At 47.9% G+C, this 13,079-nt stretch overlaps 2 protein-coding genes and 1 non-coding gene across 17 annotated transcripts in view; 1 reads left to right on the top strand and 2 right to left on the bottom strand.

The window, feature by feature from the left end:
* The window catches only part of FANCA (FA complementation group A), a 39,276-nt gene extending 29,701 nt beyond the window's left edge, over positions 1 to 9,575 (bottom strand). For 9 of the 15 annotated variants that reach the window (XR_014059056.1, XR_014059058.1, XR_014059057.1 and 6 more), the window contains exons 1-7: positions 8,956 to 9,039; positions 8,192 to 8,301; positions 7,739 to 7,832; positions 6,289 to 6,431; positions 6,088 to 6,183; positions 4,594 to 4,667; positions 479 to 591 (exon numbers count right to left, since the gene is read on the bottom strand). Coding sequence is in view for 9 of the 15 variants with exons in the window: in XM_081508071.1 (XP_081364197.1) it covers positions 479 to 591; positions 4,594 to 4,667; positions 6,088 to 6,183; positions 6,289 to 6,431; positions 7,739 to 7,832; positions 8,192 to 8,301; positions 8,956 to 9,034 (709 nt within the window). In the remaining 6 variants the exon portion in view is untranslated. Of the gene's footprint in view, positions 1 to 478; positions 592 to 4,593; positions 4,668 to 4,844; positions 4,855 to 6,087; positions 6,184 to 6,288; positions 6,432 to 7,738; positions 7,833 to 8,191; positions 8,302 to 8,650; positions 8,832 to 8,955; positions 9,040 to 9,148; positions 9,489 to 9,509 lie in introns of those variants that run through there. The other 6 variants (XR_014059062.1, XM_081508078.1, XR_014059061.1 and 3 more) reach the window with 4 other exon arrangements.
* TRNAR-CCU (transfer RNA arginine (anticodon CCU)) lies at positions 1,057 to 1,129 on the bottom strand. Its single transcript has one exon. It is a non-coding gene; the product is annotated as a tRNA-Arg (tRNA).
* Positions 9,152 to 13,079, top strand: part of SPIRE2 (spire type actin nucleation factor 2) — a 34,729-nt gene continuing 30,801 nt past the window's right edge. Inside the window, exon 1 of the mRNA XM_081508098.1 lies at positions 9,152 to 10,365. The gene's annotated coding sequence lies outside the window, so the exon portion shown is untranslated. The remainder of the gene's footprint in view (positions 10,366 to 13,079) is intronic.

The following is a 13,079-nucleotide window of genomic DNA, read 5'->3' as shown; positions in this document are numbered from 1 at the left end:
GGGCGGGGGCCAGGTGTCTGAGCAAAGGGCCACAGCAGGCAGCCCTGCTTACCCAGAGTCCCCACATTCAGAGAAGCTGAGGTTCCCGCCCAGTTTCCACTCTGCTTCTCCGGGGCACCTTCTAAAATCACCACTTGGAGCCGGGCCTCGGAGAGGCATGGATACTGCACAAGTACTAGGAGCCTACTGTCTGCCCTTTCCTGCCCGCTCGGGGCCTGGAAGGGAGGACAGGTCATCCACGGAGCCCCTGCCTCTGTGCTCAGAAGGTCACCATGTGCCCGTCCTCAATATAGCAGCCGGCCCACCCAACAGGCCAAGAGGCTGTCAGCCCAGTTTTCACATGGTTCAAGGTCAGCACACACCCTTGAGGACAGGTGTGACTGCACTGACTTCTGTTGGATCTCCACACCCCAAGTGCAGCCCGCTGTGCTTCCCTGACCATCACTGCGGGAAGCACCTGCCCGCGCTGTGCACTCACCGGCAAGCATAGCCCTGGCGACCTCAACGTGCTGACAGGGTGCCTCTATCTGCTCACATAGCAGGCCCAGGTCCTTGCAGAGCCAGACCACCATGGCCTGGGTGTCAGCGTGGCTGAGGGCACAAGCACAGAATTCCGTTGTCTTTCACACTCACTCTACCAGGGAGCTGAGGCCACAGGCAGCAAGCCGGCACTGCTCAGCCTCCTGCCCCCACCACTGCAGGGCCAAGCCAAGTAAAAATCATCACTTTTTCCACATAGTATATTTACTTGGAGTGGCTTACTATTGTTGGGGGAAAAGAAAAATCTTAGTAACAGTAATGAGAGTAGTAATAATGGGCTCGGGCTCTGGACGCCAACAAGGGAGTATCTGGCAGAGCAATGCTGGTTCAGGGGCATCGCAGTGGGTGGGCAACACTCACTTGCCGGGTCTGTATTTCCCTGGTAACTAATGATGGTGAGCATCTTTTCATGTGCTTGGCTATTGGTGGATTTTTTAAAATTTATTTTTATTTATTTGGCTGTAGTAGGTCTTAGTTGTAGCCTGCAAACTCTTAGTTGTGGCATATGGAATCTAGTTCCCTGACCAGGGATTGAACCTGGGCCCCCTGCCTGAGGAGTGCAGAGTCTTAGCCACTGGACCACCAGGGAAGTCCCTATAGATCTTCTTTAGAGAAATGTCTATTGAAATCCTTTATCTGCTTTTTAATTGGATTGTTCCTCTTCTTATTGTTGGAGTAGAGGAATTATCTGACTTGTAAACAGTTTCCTGTGCACTCTTTTCATTGTCCTGATAGTCGCATGAACTTTAGGTGTCACGTCCGAGAAACACCTGCCTGGTCCAAGCTCATGAAGATTTACCCTTAGATCTTCTTCCAGGAGGTTTATGGTTTTAGCCCTTACGTTCAAGTCTCGGATGCACAGAGTTAACTGCTATCTGTAGTGGAGGTAGGGGTTCAACTCCATCCTTATACATGTAGATATCCAGTGGTCTGAGCCTCACTGCTGAAAAGACCATTTTCCCCCCCATAGATGGTCTTGGCACTGCTATCAAAAACAACTGACCATAAATGTATGAGTTTACTTCTGGACACTCAATCCTTGTTTTTCTGTATGTCAACTGTTATGCCAGGACCCCACTATCCTGATAATGACTGTTTTGTACTAAAAGTTCTGAAAACAGGATGTGTGGGAACTTCCCTGGTGGTCCAGTAGCTAGGATTATGTGCTTCCACTGCAGGGGGCATGGGTTCCACCGCTGCTGGTTGGGGAATCCCACATGCCGCATGGCAAGCAAGAACTCAAACAATCAATACAGGATGTGTGACTCCTTCAGGTTTTCCCCTCTTTCTGAACAATTTTTGGCTATTCAGGGTCCCTTGCATTTCCATATCAGCACTGGGACAAGCTTGTCAATGTCTGTGAGCAAAGCAGCTGAGGCCTGAAGGACGCATACTGGGTGCACAGGTAGTGTGGTGAGCAGTGCCATCTTGATAATATTATGTCTTCTGATCCAGGAGCCTGTAGCATCTATTTAGGTCTTAGTTTCTTTCAGCATATTTATAGCTTTCAGTGCACTAGCCTTGTTCTTTAACTTTTTCTTTTTGATGCACTATTAAAAGAAATTATTTCTTAGTTTCACCTTCAGGTTGTGTGTTGTTATCATATAAAAACAAAAGTGTGTTTGTGTATTGGCCTGGTACCTTGCAACCACAGAGAATTCATTTATTCACTCCAGAACTTTTGGTGTGGATTTCTGAGGATTTTCTATATGCAAGATGTCATCTTGCAGATGTCATCCGCAGACAGTTCCAGTTCTTCCATTCCAATCTGGACACCTTTTTATCCCACTTGCCTAATTCCCTGGCCAGAAAGTCTGGTGATATTGAACAGAAATGTTAAGAATGTTCCTGATCACACAGTCTGCAGTCTCAGTACGATGTGGGCTGTGGGTTTTTCTCAGATGACCTTTATCAGGTTGACACATTCCCTCTACTCCTAGCTTGCCGAGTGTTTATCATGAAATAGTATCAGATTTTGTCAACTGCTTTCTGCTTCTATTAAGATGATCACTCTTGTCCTTTATGCTATTAATATATATGGTAATTAACATTCAGATGTTAAACCAACCTTGCATTTTGGGGATAAATCTCCATTATTATGATGTTTAGACCTTTTTTGGTTGCTGGATTCAGTCTGTAAATATTTTGCTGAGTTTCTGCATCTATATTCATTAGAGACGCTGGTTGGTAGTTTCTTGTCCTGTTATCTCTTTGTCCAGCTTCCCTGTCAGGGTACTACCGGCCTCATGCAGTAAGGTGGGGAGTATTCCATCTTCTTTATTTTCTGGAAGAATTTATGAAGGGACACTGCATTTCCTCTTTAAATGCTGGGCAGAGTTCTCCAGAGGAGCCAGGGCCTGAGGGTTTCCTTGTGGGAAGCCTCTGTATTATTTAATAGTGACTTAGTTTCCTCTCCTGTTACAGGTCTATTCAGTGTAATCTTTTGTATCTTTCTGGAAATTCATCCATTTCATCTGTTTTCTTATTGGCATAACACTGTTCACAGTATTATCTTACAGTGCTTTTAATTTCTGTACGGTCAGCTGTAATAACCCCCCTTTCATCTTGATTTTGGCCTTCTTTTCTGGGTAAGTCTAGCTAAAGGCTTATCAATTTTGCTGACATTTTCAAAGACATCTTCATTGATTCTCTCTATTATGTTTCTCATTTCATAGATTTCTGCTCTAATGGTTATTATTTCCTTCCTCCTTCTTGCTCTGGGTTTGGTTTGCTTTTCTCTCTCTAGTTTCTTAAGGCCAAACTTTAAGTCACTGACTTCAGATTATTCTTCTTCTTCTTTTTTTTTTTTTTAATAAATTTATTTATTTTAGTTGGGGGCTAAGCTTTTGCAGCTATAAATTTCCTTATAAGCACTACTTCAGTGGCACCCAATATATGTTGGTATGTTATTCTCATTTCCTTTGTTACGCTATTTTCTAGTTTCCCTTGTGTTTTTTTCTAGCCAACCCATTGATTATTTAAGAGCGTGTGGCCTACTTCCCAAATACTGTGGATTTCCCAAATTGTCTTCTGTGGATTCTTTTCAGCTCCTCTGTGATTTGAGAACACACTTGTATGGATTCCACCCTTTTAAACTTATTCCCACTCTCTTTAGGGCCTGACCCGTGTGGCCCCTTCCTGCAGATGGTTCCACACTTGAGAGCCAGTGTGCTGCTACCACTGGGTGGGACATGCTGCAGGTGTCAGGTATGTTGGCTGGTCATCACCAGTCTGACCAGTGGATCGACCCAATACCGAAGGCTCCAATTATTATGGTTCAAAGTCCATCTCTCTCTTCATTACTGTCATGTTTTGCTTCATATATTTGGCACTCTGACATTAGGTATGTATGCTAGGAGATAATGGTTTTCATGTAGTCAAACTAACCAAACTTGCATAACTTCTGGATGCGACCCACACGTCATGAAACCACTGGCTTCAATATGGCATTTACCACTGTGCCTGACAGTCCCCCAGACTAGACACTCTGTGTTTCTTCTGACCAGAGAATAAACACCTAAACCTCCAGCCTTCTGTTGACCAGAAGGCTGCCTTGAGCAGGGACGGCCAACCACTAAGCCTCCTGACGCTTCTCAGATCTGGACAGGTGGCAGACAGTGTGCACGTCCAACTGGCTCCAGCTGGGCCACCTCTCCTTCAGCCCCTCCACCTCCTGCCCTTCCTCCCCTTGTCTCTCCCAACTATATAGGGTTGTTCCTTTTGTAAAACCCCCTTTCTGACTCTTGGTGGCATTTCAGGAGGTAAACAGTTGCACACATTTTACCAGTCATATTTACCTGAAAAAAATACTTTATCACATTATGTAACTCATAAAAAAAATTACCAAGTCTGTGCATGATGAAGATTTCAATTATAACAATGTTCTCTTTAAATAATAAAGCAACTGCTTCTCTGGGTGATTTTTGGTTTCACGTATACATGAGTCATATTAGACTAGATTACAAAAATTAAATCATGTAAAATCAACTTAACTTTATGTTACATAAATTTTTCATTTTAGCTTATTTTAATGCTAAATAATCACTGGTTTACCTTTCCAGCAGCTCTGGGACGCTTACAATGTTTTGAACATGAAGACGCCACACAGCTTCAAGCAGCAAAGGATTCTGAAGAAAGTGACAGAACTATGAGTCCTTCACTCACACATTTTCTTCCAAGACGTTCAACCTATATGCCTAATGACGTGCTTTCCCGAAAACCAAGCCTCCAACACTCACGTGACCACCTGCACCCCCATCCCCACCACGATCCTGCATTCAGGCCCAGGCTCCAGCTTAACCCACCTCCAGGCCTTTCTCCACTGTGGCCAGCACAAGACCCCACGGTGTAGCTGGTCACGCCAATTTCTCCTTTCTAGCACCCTCCAGTGGCTCCTCTCCACTTTCAAGACAAAGGCCCTCTGGTTGTAGCCGACACGTACCACCCTGTCAGACATGGTGCCCCAGTCTGTCTCGGGCTCCCACATCCAGTGTGCCCTTCTCTTCACCCAGGAATTCTGACTCAGGCCCCACCCCTGATGAGCTTCTTCCTGGAAGCCTTTCCTAACCACCCAATCAGACACCCTCCCCACTCTTCTCTGCTGCCTGCAAACACCTGGACCATCACAACCCACATGCATTCAGCTCATTATCAGCAGGTGCTGGGACCATAGTAAAGCCTGACAATCACCTGAACTCTAGATAAACGCTGGATAAAAGTGGGAAAAAAACATGAATGCATCACCACCCCTGGGTTTCTTCTTTGCTACATAACTGATCCCGTTTAGTAACTAAGCGATAACTTTCAGCTGTAAATCAACTATGTGTGTGTTCTGTCACTCAGTTGTCTCTGACTCTTTCCGACCCCATGGACTATTCTACCAGGCTTCTCTGTCCATGGAATTTCCCAGGCAAGAATACTGGAGTGGGTTGCCATTTCCTTCTTCAGGGGTTCTTCTCAACCCAGGGATTGAACCTGTGTTTCCTACGTCGGCAGTGGATTCTCTACCACTGCACCACCTGGGAAGCCCTGTCAATCAACTATACTCTGTAATAAAGTCTGTTTAAAAACCTGTAGGGCTACTGAATTCATAACTTTTCAAAAAACAACAGATAAGGGAATTCCCTGGTGGTCCAGTGGTTAGGGCTCGGCCCTGTAACAGCCTTGGCCTGGGTTCAATCCCTGTACCAGGAACTAAGATCCCATGAGCTGCGCAGTGTGGCCAATAAAAATAACTTTAAATTACGTTTTTCTAGTTTACTACACTGGGAAATTGTTCATCATAATACACCTGAGAAGGTATAACATGATGTTTCTGTGTATAGTCTATTCTAATAAATATGACTCATGATGGGAGAATACTGATAAATACGGTAATTGAGGGTCCTTCTCCCCCATCCACAGAGACACTTGCTGAAAGCTTGCCACTCCAGTCTCTGTGACACTTGCTGGAAATTCTAACAAAACCTGAGGATTCTATTGGCTCCACCAAAATGAATAAGATACTGCTTGAAAATCCTGGAATCAGAGTTACAATCTCAACTTTACCTGTGCTTTCCATAATTCTTGACAGAAGTAGAGACGGGAGAACATGCTCTGTGCTAATAAGTTCTGAGTGATTTCCAACAAGGACGACAATTTCTTCTGAAAAGAGATTAAATCCTTTCTAAGAAAGCATATTAAACGTCCAGTTTTCCCAGACAGCCAAACAGCAACAAGCACAGTCCCCTCACTCACACTGTATCTTACCCTCTGCTCTGTTGTCAGCAGCACCTTGAGAGGGGGCCTCGTGTCTACCTCACAGATCCGCATGAAGCCAGATGCCACCACCTGGCTGGACAGGACAGCCGCTGGAACGCCCAGCCGTGTGGCTTGATCCCGCAAAGCAGAGCCTTAAAGACAGGACAAAATATGGAGATACCCAACAAAATCTACTACTGAAGGAGACTGGTTAAATGCCTTCTCTTAAGCTCTAGCACTACAGAAAACTGCCTTTTGAAGGGGAGAAGAGACCTGGGGGACACAACATATAAAAGTAAGGCAATTTCAGTCTGGTTGAAGCATCTCACGATGGTCTGGGGCCCCTGAAGCCCAGGGCTGCATACACATACACACACGTCTGGACGTTATGGGCGACACAAACACGGCGCCTGGCAGATGGATTCTTTTTCTTTTAATTTTTGGCTGTGCTGGGTCTATAATAAATTACAGAAATTGAAAAAAGAAGTGGAGTCTGAAGATGTGACTGATTTGCTACAACCTCATGATCAAGTTTGAAGGATGAGGAGCTGCTTCTTGTGTTTGAGCCAAGAAAGTGGTTTCTTCAGATTGAATATGGTCCTTGGGAATATGCCGAGAAGACTGCTCAGATGACAACAAAGGATTTAGACTACTACAGAAACTTAGCTGATAAAGCAGCAGCAGGATTTGAAAAGACTGACTCCAACTTTGAAAGTTCTACTGTGGGTAAAATGGTATTACCAACCATTGCAGGCCATGGAGAGAGTCTGTGAAAGGAAGGCACAGCGGACTTCACTGTTATCTTAAGAAATGGCCACAGCCACCCCAGCCATCAGCAGCTTCCACCCTAATCAGTCAGCAGCCTCAACAGTGAGGGAGACTCTCTACCAATAACAGAGATTACGGCTCTCTGAGGGCTTAGACAATGGTTAACGTTTTTAGCAATAAAATCTTTTTTAAATTTTAGCAATAGAGCATTTTCTTACTCAGATATGCACACTGTTCTTTTAGACATAATGCTGTTGCACACTTAGTAGATTACAGTGTCATGTAAATGTAATATTTTTATGCACCAGGAAACAAAAAAATCTGTGGGACTCGCTTGCCTGCAACACTGGCTTCCCAGCGATGGCCCAGGGCAGCCTGCATCTTCCCCACCCAGCACCGCCTGTTCCTGCCACTTCCAGAAACGAGGACCATATTTCTGTCCCATCTTTCCAAGGGTCACTTAGGTTCCTACTGCGTCTGAGCCTGATGCACAGTCACTGTTTTTAAACAAAAGCCTCAAAACAAGCCCCAAGCAAGTCACAGAAACTTGTCGTTGGTGACCACACATGTAAGTAGAAAACCATTATCCAGGGGAATTTAAACACATCTGCGTGTTAGAAGCACATCAAAGTCACCTTACATACAGCTCTGCCATAACTCAATATATTAAGAAAACGAATCTATAACTCACCTATCAATGAACTGGAAAGGTTAGTGTGGGCCTCAGGACCATCACAATCAATCAACTGGCGGAGACACAGCTGGTCACAGGGAGGATCTTCTACCTAGAAACCAAACACCAAGAACTCCACTTTAAAATTCAAGCCGTGTCCTGAAGACAACCAAAGTGTGCTCAGTGCTTGTCTACTGTGTGATTCCCAAATAATCTGAGGTAAAAAAAAAAACTTTTAAGGTGAAACTTACTGACACCTTTGAGAATTACCAGACTCCTCTCTGGACTGTTCTACCTCCAAATAGATAAATGTTCCTGATTACTTTTCTCACCTGGACAGCATTTAGTGGATGCTCCTCCCAGATACTCACGAGACTTGCCAGGTGTCTCTTCATAAAGGTGATGCCTTTGAGAGGCTCAAAAACCTGCAACCCAAGTGTGCTTACAAAGGCGAAGCCAACTGCCTCTCACCTCCAGAATGAGGTCACTCAGGTTTAGGTGGCTTCTCAGGAGGCACACGGCTGACTCTCTCACCTTCTGCTCCCCTTCGGGACTCAGTTTCTGCCTCTCGACTCTTCCCTCTAGGGAAGAAAATCAGTTTCACAGAAATTACAGCACTCCTTAAAAACTCAGGCAAGGAAACACTGTGACACGCTGTACCCCTGGAGGTGATGCACCCTGCAACGTTATGTCCATGGGACTCCTGCCAAAAACCGCACAAGCTTAAGCTAATCCTAGGACATATCAGACACACCCAACAGAGGGACACTCCTTCAAATGCCCAGGTCAGGAAGACCCAGGAACTGTCACCCACGCAGGGACCAAGGAGACGGGAGTAACTGCCATGTGGGAGCCTGGACAGGAAAAGGACTTTACGGGAAAAACTGATGAAATCTGAGCAAAGTCTAGTTCAGCTGGTTAGAATCGTACCAACGCTAGTTTCTTGGGATTGATCCTTTCAAAGATGTTAAGGTGACTCGGGCTGAGCGGAGCTGAAAAATTACTGTCATCCAGGCTACTGGGGGGGTGGTGGTGCGGGGAGGTGAATCTTACGTCTCTACCTTCTGGAATCGCCCCTCGTGACCGCACGTAGGACAGAGTGGACAGAGGGCTGCCAGAATGGGAAGCTTGGGTGAGCGTGGGGGGACCAGGGCCCGGGGATCAGGATGAAGGGGGACGAGGATGGGCAGAAGGAGGTTCGGGGGGAAGGAGTCTTGGGGCCCGCGCCCACCTACCCAGCAGCTCGGCCCATGCTCTCCTGCGGACCCCAGGCCCCTGATCCGAGGCGGCCACCCGGTCCCCGGGGGCTGACATGTTGCGAAGAGAGCGCGGGGCTAGGGCTCTAGGGGGTCCTGCCCGCGAAGCCCTCTCATTGGCTGAGGACAGACCCGAGTACCCATTGGCTTCCAGCTGCCAGGCCACACCCACCTCGGGGGCGGAGACTCGGCGGCCATCTTGTCCGGGGCTGAGGTGGCCATCTTGAAGGTGGCGGAGATCGGGGTCATCCGACTCTGTGGTATATATTTAGGTCCGACTGAAGGCGGAGGTTAGCGTTGCTGAGTGAGACGGCACCACCGGGAGAAGACTGTGCCATCCCTTGTGCGTTATCTCTGTCGAGGTGACCAGAGCTGGGCGTGAGGAAACAACCGAAACCCCCAAATTTCGGAGACGCCAGAACCACGCCGCCTGTAGGGAACGGAGGAGAACGAGTCTGCGCTCAGTACCCCGCGGCCCGGCGGCGGTACTGAGGCTGCCCCTCCCTCCTCCCCAGACTTAAGCGAAGTGTCACCGCGAGGCCGCGCGCGCCGGAGTCGCACAACAGGGGTCTCCTACGTGAAGTCCATTTCCAGGCCCCAGCTCCTCTCAGGAGGATGTGGGGAGGAGTACTGGAAATCTGGGCTTGTAACCATGGTGACCAGCTCATGTCCCGGAAGGTCCTCTTGTTAGAGAGAAAGATGCTCCCAGTATTCAGCCCACTTAGGAATTTATAGGGATTCGATGGGCATGTGCCTGGACTGGGCGCAGACACTGACGTGCACCCCAGTCTCTGTGTCCAGGTTTTCACGCAATGTGGTTTCCTCGGCCGTAAAGACGGGGTGACAGATGCCCGGAGACAGCGCTCACTGCCACTTGCTGAACCTTTTCCAGGTGGCTGGAATGTGCGTGCAGGCCGTGACCACCTTGCACAACTGCTGCTGCCCTCGCCACGGGGGCTGTTGAACTTGAGTAAACAAGGGTCCGAAGGAGATGGGCCTTGTGGGTTGCAAAATGTGGCCAGGAGTCCTCCCCCTCTGTCGCTGTCCCTTCCATTTGGGCTGGTGATGACATGCAAGTGACATGATGCAAACAGGAGTTTGAGAGGAGCTCATGTTGAGAGTCAGGGAACCCTCCCAGGGACCCTCAAAAGAACAGCCTGAGCCAGCCCACCAAAGACCAGGCACATGGAAGAGAGGCAGCCGCTCAGCCAGCAGTCCCTTGGCCAGCTGCCTGCCCACTGCCAGAACCTGCAAATTAGGCCATCACAGGCCATCCACCTGCCAGTGACCTGTAAACGAGGCAACAAGGCTGGATGACACCAGAACTGCCACAGGCACATGATCAGGCGCTAAGCACACAGCTGAGGAGGGGAGCACCCACGTGGCCTTGTAAGTATTGAGAAGACCGAGAAGACCGTGCCTCCAGGCCCAGTGAGCAGAACCCTGGCAGGTGCATGTCCCAAGTTAGGCAGCTAGTTGAAAAGAGACTGTGGGGAGGCAAAGGCAGGGCACAGAGGTGGGTAAGATGGATTCAGGCCATCATTCGGCAGTGGAACAGGGGCTTGACCAGAGTGGTGGCCTTGAGGTGAAGAGAAGTGATGAAATAGATTCCTGCTTGAAAGGTTGATCCCCTAGGTGAGGAAGAAGTGCAGAGTTTTCTAACCCGAGCCAGTAGGAATGTGGAGATACACATACATTATACACACAAACATCACACACATGCACATCATACCATATACTTGTACATCATATATGTACACGTACATCATACACACAAACATCGTATGCATGCATGGATTGACACCATATGCACGTGTATGTATAACATACATCATATTCACGTACACCATACACATGTCATATTCACATACATCATATCATATACTTGTATATCATATGTATACATGTGTTGTACATACAAACACATCATGCATACATACATTGAGATGCCATATGCATACGTGTATACATCACACACACATATATCATATACACACATCACATACCTGCCCACATAGATCAGCTGAGAGGTGGCAACACTGGGAGGACGGTTGAGAGACAATAACAGGACAGGCTCAGAGTTCAAGTGTGAGTGTGTCAGATTCAAGATGACAGACACTGGGTGGGGCTGCCAGGGAAGTAGGTTGTAGGAGCCTCAATACACACATGCACACCCCCCACACACACACACACACCAGGGCTGCCCGTCACTGCCCGTCATGGCAGTCCTCACCCACCTGCTTCAAAGAACAGTGGAGAGCAGATACCCAGTCATTTGAAGCACGTCAAACATGCCGCTGTCGTGACCCATGTGTCCTCTGTGCTGAATGGACCTTCTGTGGGGAAGGGGCTATAACTAAGCATTCCCAAAACATCGTCAGAGCCTGTGCCTTCACAATGTCCGCTGATAGTCTACATTATTTAGGGGCAATTTTCCTTTGTATTTATTCCTTTTTTCCTTCTTCCTTCCTTCCATTTTTGGCTGCCTTTGGTCCTCATTGCTATGCACAGGCTTTCTGTAGTTGGCGGTACTTGGGCTTCTCATTGCAGTGGCTTCTTTTGTTACAGAGCAGAGGCTCGCCAAGTAATTGTGGCTCACAGGCTCTAGAGCGTGCAGACTTCAGTAGTTGTGGTGCAAAGGTGTAGTTGCCCCAAGGCATATGGGATCTTAGTTCCCAGACCCCCTGCATTGGGAGTGTGGAGTCTCAGTCATTGAACCACCAGGGAAGTCCCTGACTGCATTTTATTTATTTTTTAAATTAATTAATTAATTTAATTTTTGGTTGTTCTGGGTCTTTGTTGCTGCATGCAGACTTTCTCCGGAGAAGGCAATGGCACCCCACTCCAGTACTCTTGCCTGGAAAATCCCATGGACGGAGGAGCCTGGTAGGCTACAGTCCATGGGGTCGCTGAGAGTTGGACACGACTGAGCGACTTCACTTTCACTTTTCCCTTTCATGCACTGGAGAAGGAAATGGCAACCCACTCCAGTATTCTTGCCAGGAGAATCCCAGGGATGGTGGAGCCTGGTGGGCTGCCATCTATGGGGTCACACAGAGTCGGACACGACTGAGGCGATTTAGCAGCAGCAGCAGCAGCAGCAGCAGATTTTCTCTGGTTGTGACAAGTGTGGGCTACTCGTCTTTGCAGAGCTTGGGCTTCTCCTTGTGGTGACTTCTCTAGCTGTGGTGCACAGGCCCTAGGCCTGCAGGCTCAGTAGTTGAGGTGCATGGGCTTTAGTTGCTTCTCGCCATGTGGAATCTTCCCAGACCAGGAATTCAACCTGTGTCCCCTGCATTGGCAGGCAGATTCTTATCCACTGTACCACCAAGGAAGTTCTCCTGACTCCGTTTTAAATGAGGTTTCTGTTAATTTTCACAACGTAAAGAAGCCCCAAATTTTGCAAATGACTGCCAGTGTCACCAGTGGGAAGCAAACAGTGTTCTTGAGTATTTTCTCAGCTGCTGATCAGGAATCCAGAGAAAGCACTTCCGTAAGTGCCCCCTCCTTGTCCCCTCCTCAGCAGAACAGCCCTGTCTGCCTCCCCTCCATCGTAGTCTTGTGGGATTTCCTCTCACCACCTTGGTTTAGCTCTGGGTCCCCACTTCCTGCTAGTACTAGCCTAGAAATCTGCAGCCACGCCCAGCCTCAGTGCCCTTCCTCCTGAGCCGGAGCCGTGTTGGCTCCTTTTAGAGATCAAGCACAGCCTAGCTGAATCCAGCACCCCTGGGGATTCATGGCCTTTATCATTATCCCAAAATAAACCTAAAGCACAAACCACAGCCTCTCCAGTTTCAGCTTTTCCTCCCAGACCCCTGAGCCCTGCCTCTCTGCAAGGATAGTGACAGAGAAGGCATTCAGGGGCCTGGTTGCTCACAGCGTCCAGTGTGCACAGATCCCCTGGGAGAAGCCGACCTGTTTTTCAGGCTGAAGTGAAATTCAGTGCAAGCTGAGAGTCTCTGCTTCCCTCACAACAGGTGAAGTGGCTCTCCCTGTGTCTAGGGGAGTTAACTGGCCTTTCATCTCATGTTGTCTGACGTTTAACTAAGTTGCTTATATGCCTGACTCACTCTGACCTTTGTCTCTAAACTCTCAGCATGCTC

This window comes from Giraffa tippelskirchi, chromosome 7, assembly GCF_054371585.1.
Source record: "Giraffa tippelskirchi isolate mGirTip1 chromosome 7, T2T-mGirTip1v1.2.pri, whole genome shotgun sequence".
NCBI lineage: Eukaryota > Metazoa > Chordata > Mammalia > Artiodactyla > Giraffidae > Giraffa > Giraffa tippelskirchi.
This window is presented reverse-complemented; position numbering and strand designations above follow the sequence as displayed.